Source organism: Salminus brasiliensis, chromosome 5, assembly GCF_030463535.1.
Source record: "Salminus brasiliensis chromosome 5, fSalBra1.hap2, whole genome shotgun sequence".
Taxonomy (NCBI): Eukaryota; Metazoa; Chordata; class Actinopteri; order Characiformes; family Bryconidae; genus Salminus; species Salminus brasiliensis.
Window position 1 is genome coordinate 38,096,295 of NC_132882.1, and position 24,945 is coordinate 38,121,239.

At 37.9% G+C, this 24,945-nt stretch overlaps 1 protein-coding gene across 6 annotated transcripts in view; it reads left to right on the plus strand.

The window, feature by feature from the left end:
- The window catches only part of st18 (ST18 C2H2C-type zinc finger transcription factor), a 59,495-nt gene extending 36,148 nt beyond the window's left edge, over positions 1-23,347 (plus strand). For 5 of the 6 annotated variants that reach the window (XM_072680240.1, XM_072680241.1, XM_072680246.1 and 2 more), the window contains 17 exons: positions 4,928-5,635; positions 6,450-6,584; positions 9,367-9,457; positions 9,894-9,986; positions 10,350-10,558; positions 10,971-11,170; positions 13,236-13,481; positions 14,195-14,307; positions 14,494-14,556; positions 15,634-15,702; positions 15,957-16,019; positions 16,433-16,513; positions 18,879-19,100; positions 19,300-19,385; positions 19,580-19,683; positions 20,685-20,828; positions 21,276-23,347. In XM_072680240.1, the coding sequence (XP_072536341.1) occupies positions 4,928-5,635; positions 6,450-6,584; positions 9,367-9,457; positions 9,894-9,986; positions 10,350-10,558; positions 10,971-11,170; positions 13,236-13,481; positions 14,195-14,307; positions 14,494-14,556; positions 15,634-15,702; positions 15,957-16,019; positions 16,433-16,513; positions 18,879-19,100; positions 19,300-19,385; positions 19,580-19,683; positions 20,685-20,828; positions 21,276-21,434 (2,786 nt within the window). In that variant the 3' untranslated portion in view covers positions 21,435-23,347. The remainder of the gene's footprint in view (positions 1-4,927; positions 5,636-6,449; positions 6,585-9,366; positions 9,458-9,893; positions 9,987-10,349; positions 10,559-10,970; positions 11,171-13,235; positions 13,482-14,194; positions 14,308-14,493; positions 14,557-15,633; positions 15,703-15,956; positions 16,020-16,432; positions 16,514-18,878; positions 19,101-19,299; positions 19,386-19,579; positions 19,684-20,684; positions 20,829-21,275) is intronic. The other variant, XM_072680242.1, reaches the window with a different exon arrangement.
- The last annotated feature ends 1,598 nt before the right edge of the window (positions 23,348-24,945 follow it).

Here is a 24,945-nt window from a genome sequence, read left to right on the forward strand (position 1 = left end):
CATCCGGATGTCTTTTTGGAATCCTGATTATAACTAGGCTGTCGCGGTTAAAGCAGTTGCTGCCTGTTTGATTATGCAGGCCGGAAAAGTGCTTTTATTCGAGCAAGTGTGGTTGCTTGCATAATTATGCAAATAGAGGAACTGAGAATAGAAGGCACCAAATTATATTGTGCGTCGTTGACAAAAGAAAGTGATCACACACTCAAGCAACAAAAACATTTTTGGCAACAGGAGCACAAAAACATAAAAAAAGTTGATATTATTTTAAAGCGCCGTCCTTTTCTCGAAACAAAACATTGCCATTTCCTAATGAAACGAATTATGAACATTTTGGCAACAATACCCGTACTTTACGTGTGTATCCACACTCCCCTATAATCTGCACTTATTTGGTATATTTTTAACGATGTAACCAAGCAACAAACGTAATTGTCCCTTTCGAAAGCTTTTGTTAGGCCATCAAACACAGTCCAAATATACATAATTAGGCATAATGTCTACGCCTCATTATTGGACACATGTGGGTAGTTAAATGGACAACAGAGCAGCTCAATAAATTGAGCAGCATCACTGGAAATGGCATTTATTTGTTTTCCCGAGTTCATATTACACCTTAATCACCATAACCTTATTTCTATGTGTGTGTGTGTGTGTGTGTGTGTGTGTGTATATATATATATATATATATATATATATATATATATATATATATTTATAATTGTTGTTGATATTATAATTATTATTATGCTAAAAATACTTTAGAAGATGTATGTTTGACTGTAAGTTCTGCATATGTGCTGAGTGCTTTCCTAATCAATTTGAAAATTTGCGAAAAAAGTGCAGAAATGCAAAAGACAAAAAACACCAACAAAAGCTGAAATATCCCTAGCTTACTCATATGCACATTGCTAGAATGAACCACCCTGTTTTGAGGATGGAATATCTGAATTTTGTGCTAAAAAAAGAGAAAGAGAAAGAGGAGGGGGGGAGTTGCTAGTCTTCCATTTGGTGGTGGCGTTGTGTGTGAGTGACTTCAGCCAAGCTTCAGCTCACACACGCACAACGGTAATGGCTATTCTGGAGTACAAACCATTCACCTGTTCCAACACACCAAACATGCTCAGTTTCCAATCCCCCCCCCCCCCACTCTACCCCCACCCTTTACAGTTTTTTTCACTGCTCTGTGCATATGTGTGTGTGTGTGTGTGCTGTTGGTGAGGACTATGTCTCCATCTGGATATAGAATAGTCCTGGTTGCCCACTCTGCTAATTGTAACTTAGCATAACTGGCTAACTTTTCGGCTGTGTTGGACAGGGTTGGATTATCACACCTCTGTCATGATTCAAATGGCCTACAAGAAAAGAGAAAAAAGACAGACTGCCAGTGTACTGCTGGAATAGAAAGGAGCTGCATAAAATTAGCATGGTTTAGGTAATATGTGTGGCCACAACTAAGGGTGGACAATGTGGCGCATATACATCATTAGGATAATTGGAGGGATTTTTATATGAAATGCTGTAAAAAGTCACCTAGGCATATAGTTAAAACCATGAATCATTATTACATTATAATAAATACAAATAAGCATGATTATTATAAAAACATGGGTTAAAAAACAGGAGTTGATGTCAGTTGAAAACAAAGGTTTGTTTCCAGATTGCTTCTTCAAGCCTACAGCCATTGCATAGATTTGTTCAAATCCACCAGCAGCAGCACATGATGTTGGGATTTGACAGGCAACATGATGTAACTTATGAAGGACTGATATCCAGGAATTGAAAGAGAACTACAAATAATACTGGCTTCCTTATGAAGAGCTTCCCCAATGGTTAAACAAATCCAGTGTCATGGTGTCACAATCATTACTTATATTAATGATATTATGGTAGCGCATTGCAAAGCAATATTATTTGTATCTATTCTAGTGTCAGTGTTTTCTCTAAACACTGATTGCCCAGACAAATAGCCTTTTAAATCTCATTTTCTCAGATACCCTAGACCTTTGCACAGTTCTGTATATCACAATGTTTAGTTTAGTTTTTCTGAGGAGTGAGACCTACATAGAGCAGAGAGAATGAAATGTACCAGCAAAGTGGTAGTGCTTTGAAAAAAGGCCCTGAAAAACAACTACAGCAATATTTTTTATTGAACACTTGCAAAATTAAACTTTTTATGAAAGAAAGACATTATAAACACAAACATCACAAAACCATAAAGATAGATTTATTAATGATCCATTTATAAAGCCCCTTTCTCATACTCAAGGTTGCTTTACTTATTTATACAAAAAAACATCAAGTAGAAAAAGAGAAGTGATGAGTGAGAAGCTAGGTCTTCAGTTGAGATCAAACAGGCGGTTGAGCAACAGAAGAGCAGTCAGTCCAGAGCTTGGACACCATAGAGTCTATGGGCATTGAGGAGAGCCTAAGGTGAGGTACAACAAGCAGATACTGCCACAGGATCCTACAGTGTGATTGGATGAATGCATTTTATTAAGATATACTGTTTGAGCCAAACCTATGTTGAGGAAGAAAGTCTGTTGTTCCTGATGCTATTTCTTTTGGGCAAATGGAAATGCGTGGCATAATCAAATTAAGTTCATACGACGATTTATTTATCGAGACCATCATGGCCTTTGAATTTCAGAAAAAGAATTTTGTATTTGATCCCAGACTGGCAGCAGGTGTAGCTGTTAAATAATAGGAGTGATATGTGCTGATTGCTTTGCATATGTTAGAACCCTGGCAGTAGAGTTTTAACTTTCCTGAAGGCTGTTCCATGAGATAGCATTTTACCATCAGTACACTAGTTGTTGTTTACAGTCTGTCTGTAGTTGGTCTGAATCAGATTTTATAGCCATAATTATAGCCAATCTTGTGCAATTTGGTATTGTATTGGTATTGTATAATGCTATAGCTTGTTCAGTGGAACCCTACTCTCTACACTAGTTCAAATTCACGAACAGCCTTATTGTATTAAACAAGCAATGTAGATGTCCAAATGCAAAACGCTGTTAAATAGATGAAAAACATATTATTTGTGGTATCAATATGCCCCTGTATTGGTAAAGCCTCTGTATAAAAAACCCCTGCATGCTGTACGCTGCAGTTTCCGACACGCTCTGGGTAAATCAGCAAAGCACATTCAACTCCTCTAAAGCTCGGTTGCCTTTTTTGGCAGGAAAACGCTGAAATTCTGAGCGCTACCAAGCTTTCTATCCCCATTTAGTGCTGATTTCGGGTGGGGATTAAGTTCGGGGGCTACTGTGTGCCCTCTTTAAGACTAGTAGCAGTCTGTTAATGCCTCCAGTTGGATTTATCTTCATAGGACCACCCCCTAAAAAAAAACCCTGAATGATGGCGTAATATCTAATCAACCCAATCAGATCACTCTTAGCCTCAGCAGCTGGGTGTGGTTGGCTGGGTGATGGAAAGAGTCTAAGAGGATAGATCCATCGCCTACCCACGATTGATTCGGACTTAAAAAAGGGGAAAAAAAGCAAATCCTCCCGGCCAAAGAGCTTTAACCCACAAGTAAGTTTCAGAGGGTTTTTTGGAGATCAGTAATGGATTTTGCATCAATCCAGCTGATAGCTTTCCATTGTTAATCATTGACCATGACTTATTATAATCAGGGCTGTTTCGATTCTAAAGAGTCATTTAAAGGAGATTTGTTTGGCTAAAAGATCCACTCTGTCTGACCCAATAAAAAATAAATGATACAGTCTGATTATTGTGCCATGATGGTAAGCATGTCAAAAAACTGTCTAAGTACCTTGTTGTGCATTATGTAAAGGTAAGTATGTCATAATTTACAAAATAAAATAAATTATGTTATTGATTATAATGAAATAAAATGGCAAAACCAATTAGATTTGTCAAGATACAAAATATAGATAAAAGATAGATGAATGTTATGGTAAAGAAAGGTCAAGCACCTGATCCACAGTGGACCATTCATTAAAAGCATTTCTACAAACCTAGATATTCAGAATGCCCTGCTCAGCCTCTATGACGAAAAAATGACTTTGTGTCTGCTTTTTAATCTGGAATGTTATTAAATTTCTATCTTGGGATCAGCAGCTTTTCTTGCATGTACATGTAAATACATGCTGGAAGTCTGTTGTTGTTTGTAGTCTTCTTTTTTTAAACTCAGAACAAGAAGTCAATAAAAAATACATTGAATCATTACATGTTCTCTTTTGCCAAGCTGATGCTTATATCTTAAAATCCATGTCTGATGTCACAACAAGTGTTTTTCTTCCCCTAATCCAAATCTGTGTGAAGTAGTCAAATTCACTTGGAGAAATTTAAGAAGAAAACAATCTTGGAGTCGTGTACTTCTTATCTGAATTGTATAGCTCTTGTTTTTGCAGATTTCTGCTGAAGGATTTGGGGAAAATATGTTTAAGAATTTACACTAGATGACAGCCTGCTGTTTAGGAAATGATTTTCATTTGGACTTTGTCTTTCTGAATTAAATAGAAAGAAAATAACGTTGCTGTTTCTGTTATTATGGGAAATTGGCAGGACCATGATACCATGATGTTAAATCTTTTTTGTTTTGTTGAACATTGGTACTGGTAGTCGTACTTTGATATACCATAGTCTAGCGCATCTAAAAAAAATTGAAAATATTGTGATAAAAGTCATTTTTTTAAGTTAATTTTAAAAAGTTGACTGTGATATTTAATAATTATTACATACAAGTGACATATTTCCAATCTTTTTTTGGATGCGCATGAAAATCTGAAATCCAGAATCTCAAATTATTAGAATATTTCACAAGATGAAACAGAGAATGATGTACAATACAGAAATGTCCAACAGTATTTAATTTTTTTGAGATGCACAAAGATATATTAATACTGATAAATTAACTTTGGGTGGTTAATATTTAGTAACTGTACGTTACTTTGGTTTTCAGATGAAGAACTGGACTGCAGCGATGTTCTACTGAACCACATTCACCCCGATGCCAGAGCCAAGTCCCACAGTTCCTTGTCATGGTCAGAACGCACCAGTGAAGGGTCGCCCGAGCTACCCGCTCAGCTGTCTGACCCACAGAGTGAGTATGATGAGAAGCAGCTAGACCAAGATTTCTCTGAAAGAAGCCCAGATGAGCTTGGTGCCTCATGCGGCCTGTCTCCAGAGAAAGGCCAGGACGCTGATACAGAGGAAGAAGGTGGATGGAACAGCCCACCTCCGCTGTCTCTGGCAAATGGAATCCGCTACAGCCCCAGTCCTGTAGACGATGGCCTGCCCAAGAGACCTCGTGTAGGACACCAGGCCCTATCCATGTACATAAACAGAAACACCAGTGGCCCCATGATGGAGGATTTCACCTACAGCAGGGAGCTAAGTGACAGCGAAGATGAGCCACAGGCGCCCAGGCTGGATGAGAGGCTAGTTGGCTGGGGACTGGGCCTGGCTGCCCGACCACTGGAGCTGGACCGTGCCCGGCTCAACCTCAGCCTCCTGGAGCAGGCCATGGCCCTGCAGTCTGAACACAGGCAGGTCCTTCACAGTGCCTACAGGGACATGGACCGCTTCCTCCTCGAGCAGGTCAGCCATGAACGGAGACAACAGAGGCTTCTGGAGATGGACGCTCGGGCTACCTACCATAGCAGTAAAGGTTGGATACAGAGTGTCAATGTACTGTAATGAGTCTCATTGTTAAATAGGAATGCTTATGTAATACATTAACACTGTACATTGTATTACACCAGTTCACATACCACACAATTTGAATCAAATTAGTTTGCTGTCACTTATTTGGTCATCAAGTAAAAAGGCAGGCTCTGACCCATAGTAATAAAGCATATGCAGTTAATGGAACTTTAAATTCCACCAATTTAAACTGCAGAACATAACTCTACCCACAGTGTGTTAAGCACTGTCCAGTCACTCTATAAACTGCAAAAATAACCACTCACAGCTACAGTGCAGAAACAAGGGGGGATATTCTTACTCTGAGGGGTAGATGAACAAAATCCGCTTAAATGTGAAAAAACATTTTGGCAACAAGTGAAGTAGTAAATAACTAGTGTGTCTGGGGGAAAAAAGTATTAAAAAAAGAAAAAATCTTCTAATGGCATATCTGCAGCTTGTAATATTGGATTTTGATAGGCATCAGCTAGATATTTAACCCTGGGTATAAGTAATAAATCCTCCTAAAGTACCTCTGGTGTTTGACGTTGATTCTTCAACTGAGTGCTGTTTAATGAGTAATCCCTTAGGCTAATCTTTCTGTGTATCTGGACTAAGAAAGCAATGCCCCGTGTGAGAGTCCAGCCTTAACTAATGTCAGATTAATACTCACAATCTGACCCGACATGCTTTTTAGAGCATATGGTGCGGTGTATATGGTGCTACAATGTAGGGTGGGAGATGTTAGCTTTGCCGCAATGTCTTTCACGGTTGAAAAATAGTGTTGTGTCGTTCCACAGACTCTCCACGGACTGACAAGAAAGACATCAAGTGCCCCACACCAGGATGTGATGGTACAGGTCACGTCACCGGACTGTACCCCCACCACAGAAGTTTGTCCGGATGCCCCCACAAAGTCCGAGTGCCTCCTGAAAGTGAGTAACCGTGTCCCCTATTACAAAATGTGTAGCTACTACAGCTTACATACGTCAACTTGTCACTCTATGAAACTGCATTTTAAACCAACTTCAGTTCTTGCAGTGATACAGTGTGAACTAAACAAAATCTCAATATATATGCATATACATATATATACACCATATATATGCCCTATATAATAAGATATTCTCATACCTGTTATTTTTTAAGTTGTCACAAGCCTCCTGTGCAAAACTGTGTTGAAAACCACCTGTATGTAGATATTATACACCTCGGAACACAATAGTGAAGTGAAAACTCTTATTAGTTTTAATAAGTAAGAAATTTAATTGCTATAGTCTGAACAGTACGAACGGTATGGCAAAGGGCTGGCATGGTCCACAGCTGAGGCTTCCTTTTTTGTAACATGTCCAGCAAAGGTGGGGCAGTATTTCAAACCTTATTTGTTTTTATTATAATTTATATTGATTTTTTTGGCCAATCAGTCACCCTGTAAAAAATATCACATACGTTCTTTCTATTTGATTTCTCTCCCTTGTACATCCTTATGTTATGTATCCTGATTTGGCAGTCCACTAACCATGTGCTTGGTGCAGTCAGACCAAATCTCAAATGATGATCACACACCCACAACAATGATCACAGTGAAAACAAATGCTAAATGACAGACACTGTATAGTCATTATTCATAATAGTTTCATTTGATTTGTTACTTTTGCTCAAAAAGTAATGCAGTATTAAGCTTATTTGTCCTATGTTAGCTCCCATTTTTTGCAAAATGATCAGTGATGGTCAGTGATTTCACTGGACTTTAATACACATGAAAGTAACACCGCATACGTGTAGAAAGTATATGCTTTACTAATGCATACTCATATCAGTTGATATGAAAAAAATCCCAAAAAACAAATTCCTTAACTTTAATTTTAGTTAATGTAATTTAATTTTATTCAGTTTTATTTCATACCATTTCTATTGGTCTAATCGTCATAAATGGACACAGTGTTAATGGCAGGTGTGTTCCCAAATTGCACAACAAAAAGTTAGTACAATTTTTATTTTTTTTTTATGACAGCAACGAAACACTATTGACACATTTCTTGCTGTACTTTTAGCCCAAATTAAGTGTACTTAAAGCAAACGGATGCAGGGAAGGCGCTAAGGAGAAAACAATCCGAAGACATTCATCATTTCTTAAAGTCCACACTGAATTTTGTCCACTGCTTTTGATTTACTGTGGTATGCAAATCAGCATCATGGTGTGGAAACACTTTTTTTCCCCTTCCAATCTTTTTTTTGCCATTTGAAAACAACACAAACATTCACCATTAAACAGGGACACAACAAAAGGAACAGCAAATGTAATTAAGGGTTTTCAGTATGAAAGCGTGCTCTCCTAGAGCAGCGGCAGCATTCCGCAAATCAAAGGACTAGCGGATGTAGCGTTTCGGAATAAGTGGACGGACACATCCTCCAAACTAATTGAAAAATATGGACAAAAGAGAAAAGTTATTAAGGATACTGCATAGGACTTTAACTACATGTTTGTCCTAAACAGCAAATGCTATATTTTTGTAGGCATGGTCTGTTTTCTTGGTGATATTTGAAAGGTAACAGACTTGTGTTGCCGTGGTGTAAAAAGGGAAAAGCAGTAACCTGTTCTGTGAAGTTTGTTAAGGGAATAATCTACGACTTGGTTCTTCTTTCTCATGCCGAAACAGAGATAGTCGACTACATTCGGTGTACTGCTCACATGATGGACACATACACAGTTCTGAAACTCAGAGATGAAACTTGCTTTCCCAAAAGTAATTCCGCTATTCAGATAACAGCAGAGCTGTAGAATGTGTACACAAAAAACCCTACTTTGGTACACCACTTTGCTGGTCCACAGTTTGAGACATTAGCCCATCTGTTGTGTTAGCTATCCTCTAGTCCTTAATCAGTGGTGCTCTTGGCTGGATATTTTTGGGTGGTGGATCACTCTCAACCTAGCAGTGACACTGAAGTGTGTAAAACATCCCTGCAGCTACAACTACTATTTGATACAAACATTGGTAGCGGTATAGTAGGGTGGTCTTACATGAGAATGTAAGACCACCCTACTTTACCGCTACCAATCACAATATATCACAATATATCACAGTATGCTTATCTGAGTATATTGTGGATAAAGTAAGTACACCTAGTACACCTAGAGCACTAACACTGACTTTTACACATTTTGGCTTAGTTTACTGAGTTAACTCACAGCTTTCTAGTCAGGAGAGTAATTAAACATGTGAACTCTGGGACTCATGGGACTTCATAGTTCATTGCTAATTCTCATGTGCTGTGTACTGATTTATTTATTTTTTTAAAAAGAGGTGGGGATTCCAAGTGGTAGTTTAAGGTTTCATCCAATCATCAAGGAAGCAAGAGTTTCACCCATGCCATGGCCATCCAAGCCAGGACTCCAGAAGAGCATAGCTAACCCTGTATGTTACTCAGATACAATTCTGTCTGGGAGCACTCTTCTCCAAACACGTTTAGCTGTTTCAGTGATATCACATGACTGACAACTGGAAAAGACACTGGGCAAAAATAGTCCACACTTTTTGTATGCTTTGTGTGACCTAGCTTGCGAGAAGGAATGGATTAAAAAAAAAAACTTGTGAATAGTGAATAGTAGAAAAAATGATTTTCTGTTTGAGTACAGTCTCCTTAACTATTGATTTATGTATTTATTTAAGGTTTGGTCTTGTAAATGTAAACCGATATGTGCCCTTTATTCCCTAGTCCTAGCCATGCATGAAAACGTGTTGAAGTGTCCGACACCAGGCTGCACAGGAAGAGGTCATGTCAATAGTAATCGCAGCACCCACCGGAGGTACGCTTGAATAATAAAAAGAATTAAAAATTAAAAAGGTCCAAACAGCTGCACATTTTGAGTCTTGGCCAAATGGCATTTATGGCTATGGTGGCAATGTTGTTGCTATTTGAACTACTGTGTCTTTTATGTGTGCAGCACTAGTCAAGTCATTTATCACAGCATGTAGCATGCATGCATTTTATGGAGTATCTTGAACATGTTTTGAAACAGCCAATGGAATTTGTTTTTAAATGACCCAGATAATGCACATACTATTATATTCCTATAAAAGGGTGGGGGGTCAGGTGCAATTCCCTTTACGTACTGTTATATCATACTTTTTTATGGTGATGTATGGTTTATTGTGAGATAATGTTAAATAAAATATATTCATGTATATTAAAGTATTTGCAGAAATCAGTCTAATAATATAAACTCGGTTTTGTTGTTGCAGCCTTTCAGGCTGTCCTATTGCAGCAGCAGAAAAAGTCTCAAAACCACAAGATGACCTGTCCAAATGTAGGCAGACTTCAGACAGGATGGCAAGGTAAGTGTACACTCTATTTACAGTTTTTGAACTGAATCATTGACACAAAAAACCCTAGATCTGGGACTAGTCGTAATATGTCCAAGAAAAGCTACAAATGAGGGTTGCCCTAGAGGTCATATGTTTCATATAGTTAGGATTTTGTTCCTCCTTTATGCCTCTCCCTGTGGTATTGTTCATTTAATACACAGCAAATTTGTGTTACATTAACACTGGGAGTGTTACATTTTAACACTCACAGTGTTCATTTAACAGTAACTGTTGTGTAGGCATCCTCTGACTTATGAATGAAATAGTGGTGGTTTTGCAATGTAAAACATGTGAACATACTGACTAAGACTGCCCTCTTTCCTTTCACTCCAGACCATTGGTACAGATGAAGAAGTTTGATTTCAGTCAGCTGGCTTATCGGTTTGCCCACCCTGTGGCTGCCTTACAGGCTGGTGTAGCCAAAGAGATGGACAAGTTCAGCAAAGGGCATTTCGACTATGCCAGTTTCGATGCTCAGGTGTTCGGCAAGCAAGCCCAAATGGCATCAGATCAGAACCAAGAGGCGTCACACCTCCCTGAGTGTGAGTTTGCATGGTTAATAGTGAAACGTGAATGCTCATGAATGATCTGTGATCTTGTGTTCTATGATCGCAATTGTTTTCAGAGTCCTATCTCAGTTCATTTTGTTAGACGACACTTAAAAAAAAGAGCTAAACTGTACCTTCTTGGGTCCATTGATTGTCACTGGGTTATATCTTCAGTACCTTTCGTCAGAGGAGTTTGTGAAAAAAATATGGTGTAATGTGATATGAATTATTTTTCACTCATCGCTGAAAACATACAGCAAATTATTTAATCACCAGGTAATTAAGTTTATGGTTGAATAGTAGAGCAAAATCAAAATAATAATATTTCAGTCTCAATATTTCAACTTCTCAAAAATGTTTAACCCTTAGCTCCTTATCTCTCTCTTTCCCTCCCTCACTCTCTCAGCCACCCCACAATTCTCCTGTTTTCTGAGTCCGGGTGGTCGCGTGTCCATGCCTGGAGGCCACAGCCCCGGCCACCCTAAAGCCCCGAGCAGCACCCTCCAGTCCAGCGCGGCCGCAGCCGCCATCCTCAACCTCTCTACCCGTTACCGGGACAACAGCGAGGCCCAGCCTACCGCCCGGCCCCTGGCACAGTCCACAAAGGTAATCAAATTAGAGCACTCAGGGGGGGGAAAGGTATTTAATGTGGTCATTCTGAGGCAACTGTGATTTGTGTATGAAAAAGGAGGGAGAGAACATCAAAAGACACTTTTTTGGCACTGAGAACTGTGTGTCTCTGGTGGCAGAACAACAAGAGAGTTTTTTTTTCTTTTTTCTCCCCTCCATGCCCCTAAAGCTTTAATGTACACAAAGGAGAATTTGTGTAATCACATCAAAAGGAGTTGGGGAGAATACAATCAGGCCTTCTTTCTCAATTACAATTAGAAGGCTTTTTGTAAAACATGTGGCGAGGCATTTGATTTATACTTTTATGGTAATGCGAAGGGTTCTCGTGGCTGTAGGAAAGTGTGTGTGTGTGTGTGTGTGTGTGTGTGTGCATGTGTGTGCATGTGTGGTTTTTCTCTCAGCTGCAGATGGCAGAAGATATTTTGCTAAGTAAAATATTATCCAGGATAAGCTTGGTCAGATCAACCCTTAGCATCCGTCTCTAACAGACCATCTACCGAAGTTGGATTAAACCAATCAGATGAGGGATTTATCGGCAGAACTCTTTTATTCAAATTAAATAACGGAAGACTGCATGTGTGCCACTACAGTTTCCTCTGCATAAACCTTTTGCCTTGTACATGTGTGGCGTTATGGTCCATGTGCTGTGGTAGAGCCTTTTAATCTCAAGATTAAATCCTCCTAAAAGCCAATACATCAATAGATTAAATTAAGACAGATACATATATGCACTCCGAACTAAACAGACGAACAATAGAGAAAAAAAAGACGTGTACCATACTGCCAACATAGATGCGTGTGCATACTCCTCTTGTCCATCAAAACGCTGTCTCGGCCTTTGCGAGAAAGAGTTCAGCGAGTTGAAGCTCTATGTGGAGGGGAGCTAGCGGAAGTGTGGTGAGAAACGATCAAGACACCTACACAGCAAGTGGCCTGCGTTGAAGGCCCAGCCTTCAGTGGGCAGAGAGAGCAGGTACTGTACAAACTGAGCGCATGAATAAAACAGTGTTAGCTGCTCTGTCATCTGTGGACGTCTGCCTCGAAATGTCGGTATGCATTTTAAGTATCTCGACTGGCAGCGACTCGTGCCAAGTCGCTTGCTTTCTCCATTCGCCATACAATTTCCACAAGCTTGCCGAGTTCCAACAAAGTGTCAAAAGAGAGAGATCAATAAGACTGTTGAAATACAAACTCAGGTAAAGCTTTTCAACCTCTGAAAGCAAGTGTGGGTTCAGTGAAAAAAGGAGAAATGCACAATATTAGAATAAGTGATGCACTGCTGTGTCCTCTTATGACAGTTGCACAGTGGAAATATGGCGAAATTCAACAACCAGTGTCATCATTCTTTTAACGTTAATCAATTAATATGAATTAATTTTTAGTCCATTAATGTGTAAAACTCCTTTCCACTCACCACATCAACACCAACTGACGCAGCTGTTGCGAGAAAACTTAGACAGTAAGCAACGTTAAGCCTTTTAATTTGTATTAATGCCAATGACCTAGAACCATCATCTGCAGCTGCCATCTTGGTTATGTGTCCTAGAAACCAGACAGTACAGCTGTCCCTGAAAAAGTGAAGGAGAAAATCTCATTGCATTGGTCCTATCAGCTGATATCAAATTCCATGGCAATTGTTTAAAAAAACACTTACATTCACATACACACACACACACACACTCATATATATATGTAGAAAGAGAGAGATCTTATACACAGTAATTTGTCTCAATCGATTATATATGCAACTGACTAAACATTAGCCGACTAAACAGTACTAAAATTACATCTGTTTCCTGATAATGTTGTTTGTATTTATGTTTTACATATATTTATGGATTACTGCTCAGATAAATAGCTTGTTTAATTAAGTTTATTTTATTTATTTATTTTTTCCATTATACTGTAGGTATATATTGAATGTATATGTAGTTTAATTGTAATTAAATAAATTTATAAATCTATTGAATAAATGCAAAGCCTTTCAAAGATTACAAAATACCACTTCAACTCAGCTCAAATTTGTCCTTCTGTCTTACAGGACTCCATGATTGAGGTAGATGAGAATGGTACTCTGGACCTCAGCATGAAGAAAAAGAAGGAGAAGACGACAGACTCTCCAGTGATGCCCGCTTTAGGCGAAGCTGTGTTCACTCCTCCTGAGCCATCTCTAGCCAAAGCAGGAGGCCTGCAGATTTCTCCATCTTTCTACAGAGCGATCTATGAGCAGGAGGGCTGGGACACACCACTTAACTTCAGCAAAGGACCACTTCAGCAGGATAAAGAGGTATGGACATGTATCAAATCTGAAAATACATGGTAAATGTATTGTGTTGTTAAATTCTGTTGAAATTAGTTTAAAAAAAATCAATAAATATATATATATATATATATATATATATATATATATATATATATATATATATATATATGTGTGTGTGTGTGTGTGTGTATATACACTCAAGCAAGTTGCGGGTGTGTTCTGAAAGTTTTTAGCTATATTAATCATTAAGTCTTAAATGTTCATCACATTCATTCAAATCCAAACCATGTAGTGTTTAAAAAATATGGCACTGCAGCATTAAATCAGACTACTATCAGAATTGGGGTAGAATGTTCCTGAAAAGATGATCATTTTGATTCCTTCTTGGCATCGACTAACAAAGCCAGACAGTTAACACAGCTGTCAATCAGCTGTCTGATTCCTCTCCTGACATCTGGTGCTCAGATACTTTCTTGAAAAAAATAATAATAACAAGGAAGTCGATCCAAAGCCTTTTCACCCTCATAAATACCACAAGGGATTAAAAAGAGAGTTCAAATGGATATATGGTTTAGTAATAGGAGTTTAGCAGTAATACTTAAGCGACATGAACCGTCGCTCGGAGCGCTACAGCTGATGAGCTTACAAGATGCCATTTTCGAGGTACCACTGTAATTTTCCTTCAGAAGATTCTACTACATACTCAGTATTTCTGTGTGATGTTGAATGTCTTGTAGATGGAACAGCAGGAAAGGATGTCACTTGAGGACAAAGTGTTTACTATGGACACAAGCATGACCAGTGCAAAGAATAAGACACTTATAAGAGACACCAAGAAGGAACTGATGAGGTACAGCCACACCAACACAATATTATTCTGTGATTGCTTTTGTTTTTGTTTGTTTTTTGCCAAGCCTGAACAAACCACACATTACCATTCAATCAAATAGATTCAGCTTATATGCAGACTTTATCTGATTCCTCTTTTCTAACGAATTGTTAAGCTTACATATCTAACATACATTCTGCATGACAGTTGTCCAACACCAGGTTGTGACGGGAGCGGCCACGTGACAGGAAATTATGCATCACACAGAAGGTGAGGGAAGATTCTTGGTGAGCGTCAGTATGTCAGCATTTCCATCCGTGCCTTGCTACACTGATTACACTGGCCCCCTAATTCATAACATCTATGTACGCTCTGTGAAATTGAGTCACTTAAAGAACACCTGGCGTGATTCATGTTTTAAATGTGATACCATGGCATTTAGGGTATCAATCTCTGACCTTTTTCTTTTTAATTTAATTACGATCTTCCATGAAATTATTTAATCATTATGAAATTTCTTTTTTGTTTATGATTGCGTTGAACTGAATGCACAAATATGGCAGGAGGAACTATTAATATAGTAGCATATTTCATATAAAAAAAATAGCTTGGGAATTGTTTTGGCCAAAGATGAGTGCATATTTGTATTTTATTCAATATTATTAAAATAGTCAATTATATCATTCCAATATCATTGAATTGCCACCTTCACATTTATGCATTTTTACACCCATATCAGACATAATTTTTAGACTTTTTAAATAGGGAATTGCCCACACCACACCCTAGGCTGAGAGCCAATTTGTTTTTAAAGAGAAAAATGAACACACTTAATTCCCACACAATAATAGCCCCTGCAGTTCACACTTCAGCTAACCCAGAACCACACCTGAAACTACTAATGAGCATCAAGTTCTCTAGGCTAACCTAGACAGACAAATGTATCGTGTTTATTTAAAAACCAACCTACCTTACAAGCGGAGGATAAATCCAACTCAAAACACAAGCACACTTTCTACCAGCTCTTCCATGAGAATCTCCCACAGTCTTCTGTAAAATGCTGATGTTTTCATTCCTTCCAGTCACTTCAAACAAGTCTAATTCCCTCGTGCTACGTAGATGACACACGCAAACTTTTAACCTACATAAACAGCTGAAAATGGATGCAAATACATGCATCTGAAAACAATAGCTGCACAACACTTTTACACGAATCTGTTTATGCAGCCTGCGAGCTACTGTACAAACAAAAGTGTGGCCTCACTGCATGTTTTGCTGGTACAAAGATGAAACAGGTTAGCAAGTTGTACAAATCCACTAATATGTATTAAATGTATTTTGTTGTAGTGTGTCAGGATGCCCATTAGCTGACAAAACCCTCAAATCACTGATGGCTGCCAATGCACAGGAACTAAAGTAAGTATGAAATACTACCAAGCCTTTTTTTCTGGTATTCATAACACACGTTATGTTTTATACTGTAAAGGGAACCTTGTGTACATGAAAGGTTTTGTTTGAAAGTGCAATATGGTGTATAACTGTATGCCATTTGATCCTTGAAAGTGTAAAGTTTGTCTAGACTTACAGTGAGTTTATGATGGTAAAACTCAAAACAAAAACTCATTTTACTGTTATTCTTCTATTCTCCTTTTTTTGTTTGTCATAAACAGGTGCCCTACTCCTGGATGTGACGGCTCAGGACATGTGACTGGAAACTATGCTTCTCATCGGAGGTGGGGTGTGAATAGATAACCAACCTTTAAACATACCCTACACAAACTTAGGATAATTGTTGTGGTAGTCTCTTGTAGATTCCCAGTAGTTTTACAGTTTTTCTTGCAGTTTGAGATGACATAACTACATGTTTGTGTTTATTAGTTACATTTTCGTTGCACTCTTACATGATGCATACTGTTAGAAGTGAAGGGATCTCACTGTTTCTAATTACTGACATTTTAACATGTAAAATAACTGAAATGATGAAATACAGAGTGACATTTTCAGACTGACAAGGTTGCGACCTCTTTTCAACGTGAAAACTACCAGCCTCACACGTCTCAGTGTGAACAAATGGTCATATCTCCTCTGTGCATGCGTCTTCACATCTGAACTTGTCCAAAGACTGACACGTTATTTCCCTGTTCAGTTTGTCAGGATGCCCTCGTGCCAGAAAAGGCAGCTTGAAGCTTACCCCTAGCAAAGAGGAGAAGGAGGAGCCAGACATAAAGTAAGCTATGTTGTTATAAATACACTGGCCATTGCCGCTAACTACTTTATATTCATATTCCAAATCAACTTCATATATCAGTTTATAGAAATGAATGTTTTGCTAAGATTTTTTTTTCCAATCAGATTTGATTTCTAGTATAAATTCAGTTTATTTAGAATACATTTTTATTTAGGATTATTCAGCATTTAGTATATGTTTATTTCATAAGGGAGAACTCAAGTGGTAATTCGTTCCTTACTGGTGGTAATACGTTTTAATAATTCAAGTTTTTGAATGACCTGCACTGGAGGCACGAAATGTAAAAGCTATAATAGGTGACTGAACTTTACATAGATAACTGCAGTGAATTGTTTATTAGACAGTTATTCTCAGATCAATATCTTTTTATTTTTTTAATATTGTTTTTATTAATCCATACTAAGGCAAACCAGGTGAGCTATACAACAGCACAATCCATTGCTTTTAATAATAATAACGAAGGAATCTAATTATTTACACATTGTAACAAAATCAACAGTTATCTCTCTGCAAGCTATAAGACTACAATGCTATTGATTTTAGTTCCCGATCCAAGACTTAGTACACCAGTATCTTTTTACATTTACATCTAGGCCACTATTTCATTTTTAATTACTAATGCAAAGGCAGGGGCTTAGGAATTAGACCTCATTCAGAGAGGGGGTGAGAGATGGAGGAGGGGAGAGTGGGAGTGTGATGGAGAGAGGGAGGGAAAAAGCCCAGTGCATCTATAACATTGCCAGATTATTGTAAATTGGTGGCCATATGGCATGACTCCATTGTCCTGCGGTCTGATGTATGGCCACTACCTGCACAGACGCGCTGAATCTGCTCTGTCCTCTCATTAGAGCCACTGTGTTACGCACCCAAGCGCCCAAAACAACCTTTCCCCATGCGGCGCCACGCAAAGCTATTTGTTCCATCCCAGATAGCCTTTCACCTATCCCAATATGGGCTATCAGGGAAGGGGCCAGTGACCCCCAAATCATCTGCTTTTTCCCCCCTCCCCTGCGTAGGACACACAACAATTATCTGCAATTTATGTCATTCCATTACTGACCCCGGCAGGGGGAAAGTGAGAGGCGAAATAAATTGGCCAACTCCTCGCCACTCCAGACTTCAACTTGCCAGGCTTACATTATACGTTTTGCAAAGCAACCATATTAACCCACCACCCTCGTAATTATTTATCCAAGTGTTTTTTGTTGTTTTTTTATTATTGAGTTTCCATGTCAGCCTGGGTTTTTTTTTTTTGTTTTTGTTTTTTTTTTGGATACATTTTTAATCAGCATTTCACGGGATTAATCTTCTTAATGGTTTTTGAAAAATCTTCCTGCTCAGCAAGTGGAAGGGGTATTTATGGATCTGTGCATGACTTACCGAAACGGCAAATGTTCAGCTGCATGTTCTTTTTTTTTTAGGAGTTGCGTTCCGGCTATTAGTTCGACGCCGGAACGTGTTTGGCAGCTTTTCCGCACACTGCGGTGATGAAATAACAGTGTAAGCGAGTGCAGGGCGCCGCTTCTGCTCGGCCTTCGCCAGATTATCTACTATAATAAACGTGTCACCGTGTGGTGATTTGGAGTGGAAGGGAACAAAAGAGTATCTGTTGCTGTTTGGCGAGAGGTTTTAATTTAGGCAGGCCAAAGGTCGAGCTACATCTGCACACGCTCCAGCAGGGTGACCCAGAAATCCATACCAAAAACACACAACAGAGGGCAGCTGTCCTCATTTAGGTCTCTGACCACAACCTGTCACTGTGACCTCATTCCATATTATCACTCATCTCAACCTACACGCTTGTTTCCAGAGCCATTTCATTATAACCACAGTGAACAAAGACACCATTACCACTTGGTGTGCACACATCACAGGATATCCACAACGTCTGTGTTTTCTATTAGCAGGCTTATTTACGCTTTGTTTATTTTTTGGTAAACGAGTGTGTGCAACTAGCACAGGAAATAACAAAACATGCTGTGTTTCTCCAAAGCTCCAAAGCTAACCTTTAAAAATAAATGTATCCTGAGTAAATTCAAAAGTGTTGATACAGCAAAACTGGTCACAATAATAATAGTAATAATAATGAATTAACTAAATGTGAACATCTGTTGGTAACTTTGGGCAACTGAAGCTCTATAGGCTAACATCTGGCTTAATTTATATTCCTCTTATAGCTAAACAAATACATATTACTTTCATACGAATTTCCAAACATTTCATAAAGTTATTGAGTAGTATATCTTTAGATCGCTAACAGACTTATAAACTTGTAGGTTAGGGTGTTAAAAATGAGTTTTTGCTAGGAAGAAAATAACAGTTTGTATCTTGACCTGTGTGTTAGGTGCCCTGTAGTTGGTTGTGACGGTCAGGGTCATGTCTCTGGGAAATATACGTCCCACCGGAGTGCCGGAAGCTGCCCGATAGCAGCCAAGCGGCAAAAGGAAAGTGCTCTGAACGGGATGGCCTTTTCCTGGAAGACTTGCAAGCAAGAGCTGCCCCACTGCCCCTTGCCTGGCTGCAATGGCCTAGGACACGCCAACAACGTGTTTGCCACACACAGGAGGTAAGTACATGTCTGGCCTGGCTATTACTTTTAGCCCTAAAATCTTAAAAAGAATCAGCTATTATGTTGTGGTTGAAATAAAATTCTGCATGAGCTGCTTTATCTTAACAGAGAAAATGTCATTCTTTTTAACCAAGCCTCAAAACTAAAGATATAACATTTTATTGGCATCTTTTCAATGTATTTTTCTTGTTATTAGTTTGTCAGGTTGTCCACTAAATGCTCAAAGCATTAAGAGGAAGCTCTCAGGAGAAGAGATGACCATCAAACTCAAAACCAGCAATGGTGCGTTTATGTTCTTCCCATTCACAAAAACAAATCTCACTATGTAAGACTCTACTGTGTGGAAAACATCTGAAGTTTGTCATCTGTCTACTGACTAATGTACTGCCTTTCTGTACTGGTGATAATGTGAACTTAAAGCACAGCGCAGGTGCGTGTCCCTCCTCATGTGTGTTTTCCGGTTGTGTTTGAAACAGGCATTGAGAACAGCGAGGACATGCAGCATTTAGATCATGAAATAAAGGAGCTGAATGAGTCCAACCTGAAAATAGAAGCTGACATGATGCAACTTCAGACACAGGTAAACAGTATGCAAATGCATATATCCACAATTGTAACAAAAGTAGCAAGGGGTAGCCAACAAAAATAAGTAGACTGATAAATCACTGTGCTGATCAGTTATTTATCTCAGTGTTACTGAGCTCTGCTAAAGCCTAAGTAGACTGATAAATCACTGTGCTGATCAGTTATTTATCTCAGTGTTTCTGAGCTCTACTAAGTAAGTTATCTCAGTTACTTAGTTATTTTTAGGCATGATCATATGTAACAGTCCTTCAGTTGTGGTCATGTGGAATAAGCCCAGTATTGATGTATTAGGATGTGTTTTTTTGTTGTTATATTTTATTTAATAAAGATTCTAGATGTATTCCAAATGTATTGTAAATGTACTCTGACTGCATGACCTATTTACATGCAGTAAATTAATGCGTTACTGAATACTTTTAATACTTTTTTTTTTTTGTGCTATCTAATGATTGGTCTTATTTTTCTGCATGTATCAGTTTTATCTTTATTGCTGTGTTATTATTTTTATAACCTGTGTGGAATAGGGGAGGATAGGTTTCCCTTTTGAGTTTTAGTTACTAGTTACACCTGCTCTGAGGGAGTTGTTCTTGCTGCTGTCATGCTTGGGTTGCTCATTAGAGGCTTGGATCTGGATTTCAGTAAAGCTGCTTTCTGACTGCGAACGTTGTAAAAACAAGCGCTGCTTAAATATATTTGAATTTAAATTTGAATAAGTGTTGTCGGTTATGTATTTCTTCCTGTTGTGTAGTATCTTTGGTAAAGTGCTTCCATTGGAAATAGCAGTTGTAAAAGCCTAGTAGAAGTTAAAAATGTAGTATTTTTTAAAAATGGGTCAATCAGTATCAGCTTATAGTTTTTATTTCAGTATGGGTACTAGAAACAGAAAAGCACTATTGTGCCATTTCTACAGTAACAAAAACCTTCTAACAAAAAAGCAATAGCATGGTCTCATGAAGAAATGGCACTCCTGATTTTTTCTTCTCTGCCCTTGTCCAGATCTCATCCATGGAGTGCAACCTGAAGACCATTGAAGAGGAGAACAAGATGATCGAGCAGCACAACGACAGCTTGCTGAAAGAGCTGGCACGGCTCAGTCAAGCACTTATCAACAGCCTTACTGACATCCAGCTGCCACAAATGGTGAGCCAGACCTCCCTACACCTTCTACTGTTGTGAAGAACAGGCAGGAGAAACACCAGTTCTTATTTAGCTGTGTGACAAGGAAAGCTAGTGTGGCAAAGTCATGATTTAACCTTTTAAAAACTTTAAAATAAAATGAAATGTTCTTGTAAAAAAGAAACTTTTCGTTGTTTGTTTATAGAGGAAAAAGATGAGACCATACACAGGTGGACCTAACCCTGTTTTCTGCTGTTAGAACATGCTCATACCTGGTTTACCTGGTTAAATCAGGTGGCCTATTAGATTGCACAAGAAATTGACTGCCTTTCTCAACATAGATTCTGTTTGATTTGCTACTGCATATTCCATGTAGTCTAAGACTAGGTTTAATCTATGCCTGATTTACGAAACTGCTTACGAAAACTGACCATGCCTATTGTGATCTTACTTACTTTTTTTGTCTTCTAGGGTCCGATTAATGAGCAGAACTTTGAAGCATACGTGAAGACTTTGACAGATATGTACAACAGTTCTGAACATGAGTACTCTCCAGAATGCAAGGCCTTACTGGACAGCATCAGACAGGCCATTAAGGGCATCCATGTAGAAACAGTCTACTCACCATGAAGTACTGTACTAGCAGACAAGCAATATCTCTGGACAGCTTGTTGTTTTGGTCTCGTTTTATTTTGTTTTTTTGGGTACAGCTGGCTTCAAACCATGTGCAAGAAAGAGCTTATATTTAAAAAAATAATAATAAACTATATTCATTCCATGGATTGCACTGATAATTACCAGCTAGAGTTTTGATCATATTTTCATGTTTTTGACATGTTCATTTTGGTGAGATTTTTATCCCCCTTTGCACTTATTTATTTCCTTTGATTTGCTTGATTTAACTCTGTATTTGTTCTTTTGTGTATTGTTATACTATTATTGCTATTTATTGTCTTTATTCATTCAAAATGATTTATTGAACAGTAATATATTTTATTTATTTTATATTTAACATCAATGTTTGCTGTTGGTAACCTTTATTTTCTGGCACTTCAGCTCTACGTATTACAGACCTAGGCTCAAGCACATTTGCATTTGTTGTATTTTATTTGGTAGTTTTTGTTGTTAAAAGAAAGGAAGAAAAAAAAGAAAGAAAAACTTTACTTGCATTTGTGATCCTCCTCTATCAATGACCAATGTCAGATGTAATAATAGTCCTGTTGCTCCCCCTAGTGGCAGCAAGCTTTTACTGGTCGGCCATGCAAGGCTCAATCTTCAATTCTTAATGGTCTTTTATTGAATGTATTGTGTGCTACAAATAAATTTTCCAAATAACACTGAATCATAAATCAGTATTCGTAGCTACTGAGCTCAGATCAGTTACATTTAAACACTCTGATTGCACATTGCCATTTTATTACCAGAGTATCAAATCAAGGGGAAAAAAATCAGAAGTTAAAAATCACTACACGAAATAACTGATTTGCGTTTCTATCGATATGAACTGCCTTTGGTGTGCACACTTTTGCGTGTGCATATATGTGCCTATATGTAAATGATTACATGGAATATACTATGTTTTTGTGGTAGAACAGTATTACGTGAATGGTGATTCCTTTTATTATACAGTATATTTATTTTCAGAAAGAAAAAAAAGCCTCTAACTCTGTTTAGCTACTGTTTATATGCCATTTTAAGTATCGGATGATATTGTTGTAATATGAGGATCAAGTGTTTCATCATTTACCATGAGTTAGTACTTTTTCTGCCAAGCTAAAACACAGCATTGGACCATTTTGAAAACCTTCAAAAAAATATGTATGACTCAACGCACTGACCAACCTTTTACATGGCCTCTTTTTGTTTTTCTATGATTACCTGTACCTAGTATTACCTGACTGTGGCCACTTCAGTAAAACTGAATTCTGTGAAATCATGTGGTTTAGGGCGGTATGCTCGTAGCCTTCTCTGATTTTATTATGAAGCTGCGTTTGTAGTTGACAGTTAACAGCCAAGCAGATCCAAAAGCGACCTACAGTAGAATTCAGTTGTGCTTTTCCAGTTACAATTTTGTTTCTTTCAAATCTTTGAATGAGCAGTCACACTCCTGTCAATCCAGAAGAAACAGAAACTATACAGGAGTGAAAAAAGAAAAAATGCTATATTTGACCAAATTACTATACTGAATCAAATCCTTAATCAACAGAGAGAAAAGGTGTAATTTATAGATCTGTTAAATTATTTGTAACTCCTAATAGTTCATTTATAAACCACACATTGTTTGCTCAGGAACTTTTGTGAGGACTATTTATTTTTTCGCGTTTGTATTTGATGTTTTGTAAGGTGAAATGAATTTTTTGTGTAATGATATTAGTATGAAACACTGTACTGTAAATTATTTTGTTTCTTTTTGATTAAAAACAAAAATGCTTTTTTTCAGTTAAAGTAGTTTCTATATTGAGGTTTCTTTACACTTTTACTATTTCATAAGCAGTAATGCGCTGTGTTGTACAGTTTGTGTATGGTAGAAATAAACAATTTAATGAGCTCTTGAATCGTCAGTATTAGAAAATAACATTGTGTACTCAGCCATTGTCCACTTTATTAGAAACACCTAATTTGTGCATCTACTCACTGGTGCTCCACCTACCTTGTTGGTACAACATATACATGTACAATTAAAGACTATTGGGAGATGTTATTTGGGTGGTGGACCGTTCTCAACACAGCACCCAAAACGCAAAAACGGACTTCTGATAAATGGCTAAAACAAAGCGTGTGTGAACAGCTACAATCGCCGTACCAGCAAAGTGGAAAAGTAGGGCTTTCTTTCTTATTCTTTTATTATTTTTTTCTATAACCTTCATATATTGTGTACATATTGCTCACATATTTCCTTTCAGATCATCTTAATCTGTTCTGCATCTAGGACATTGGCCATTGGTCTCAGTACTGCAGAATTTTGTTACAACCAACGTTGAATGGTTAGAACCATGTGGAGGCCCTTTTTTGCACTGATCTATTACCACACATCCTTATGCTACCTTTTGCTTATAAACTCTGGCAGTTTAAACCACATTCAAACAAAAATTGCTATTTGTTTCTTTAAATGATGGATTTGAAAAAAAGAAAAAGAAAGAAAGAATAAAACCAAAGAATATTTGAACCAGGTCCACGGTTTTGGATCAGCACACAGGGCTCAAACAGGAGGTGAGTGGATATTTTTCCTTTTTTTTTCTTTCATACATAATTGGGGAAGTTGAAATACTACTAGAGTTACCAGTGGTGGTTATATTTTATATAGTATTTTGTAGCTATTCCCATTTTTTACATTTTAACTCTACAACACCACAATGCTGCAACACTATTTGTAAGCTGCAACACCACAGAATTTGAGAAAAAAATGGACTATACAAAGAGATATAAGATACACCTTTAAGATAGGGGTTCCCCATAGGGTGTATGATTCCCAATCTTCTAGGGTTCTTCTAGGGTTTAGTTATGGCAATGCATCTTCTAATGCTTCAAGTCAAAGTCAAACTCTTTGAATACTTAAACAGATCTTATCTGTGATGAAAAACATTTTAAAGATAGCACCAAAAACACACTATATAGAACAGTGTGTAGTACTACACATGTCTTAACAGAAATTCAAAGCACTACAATAACTATAATATCTGTAGTCAATAACTCATTTACTTAAAAGCAAGTTCCTTAACTTAAGCAGAAACATAAATAAATGCCTTGTATAAGGGTTCATACAATTTTGAGGAAACAATTCTGTAAATATGATCTCATATCACATAAGTTCTGTCGTCAAAATATAGTAGCAACATAAGCAAACACTAAGTTCAGCCTATGTGGATCTGAGGACAGCGGGGATATATTTAATATGAACTGGCACTTGGATGGCCATTGCTGTAACCAGAGAAGGTGCTGCTGCAGCTTTGCTGCAGTTTGGGTCCAGTCTGCCAACGTGACTTCAGTGTGATGGAAGACTCCATTCGTGGCAATGTTTTGCTTTTCAGATTCAAAGTATTAAATTTTTAGAACGCAGCTGTTTAAAGGTATGGACCCATGCCACTGACTAAGTAGATGCTATTGTATTCTCTGGCTTCTGTTGCACAAAAGTTCAAGGGAA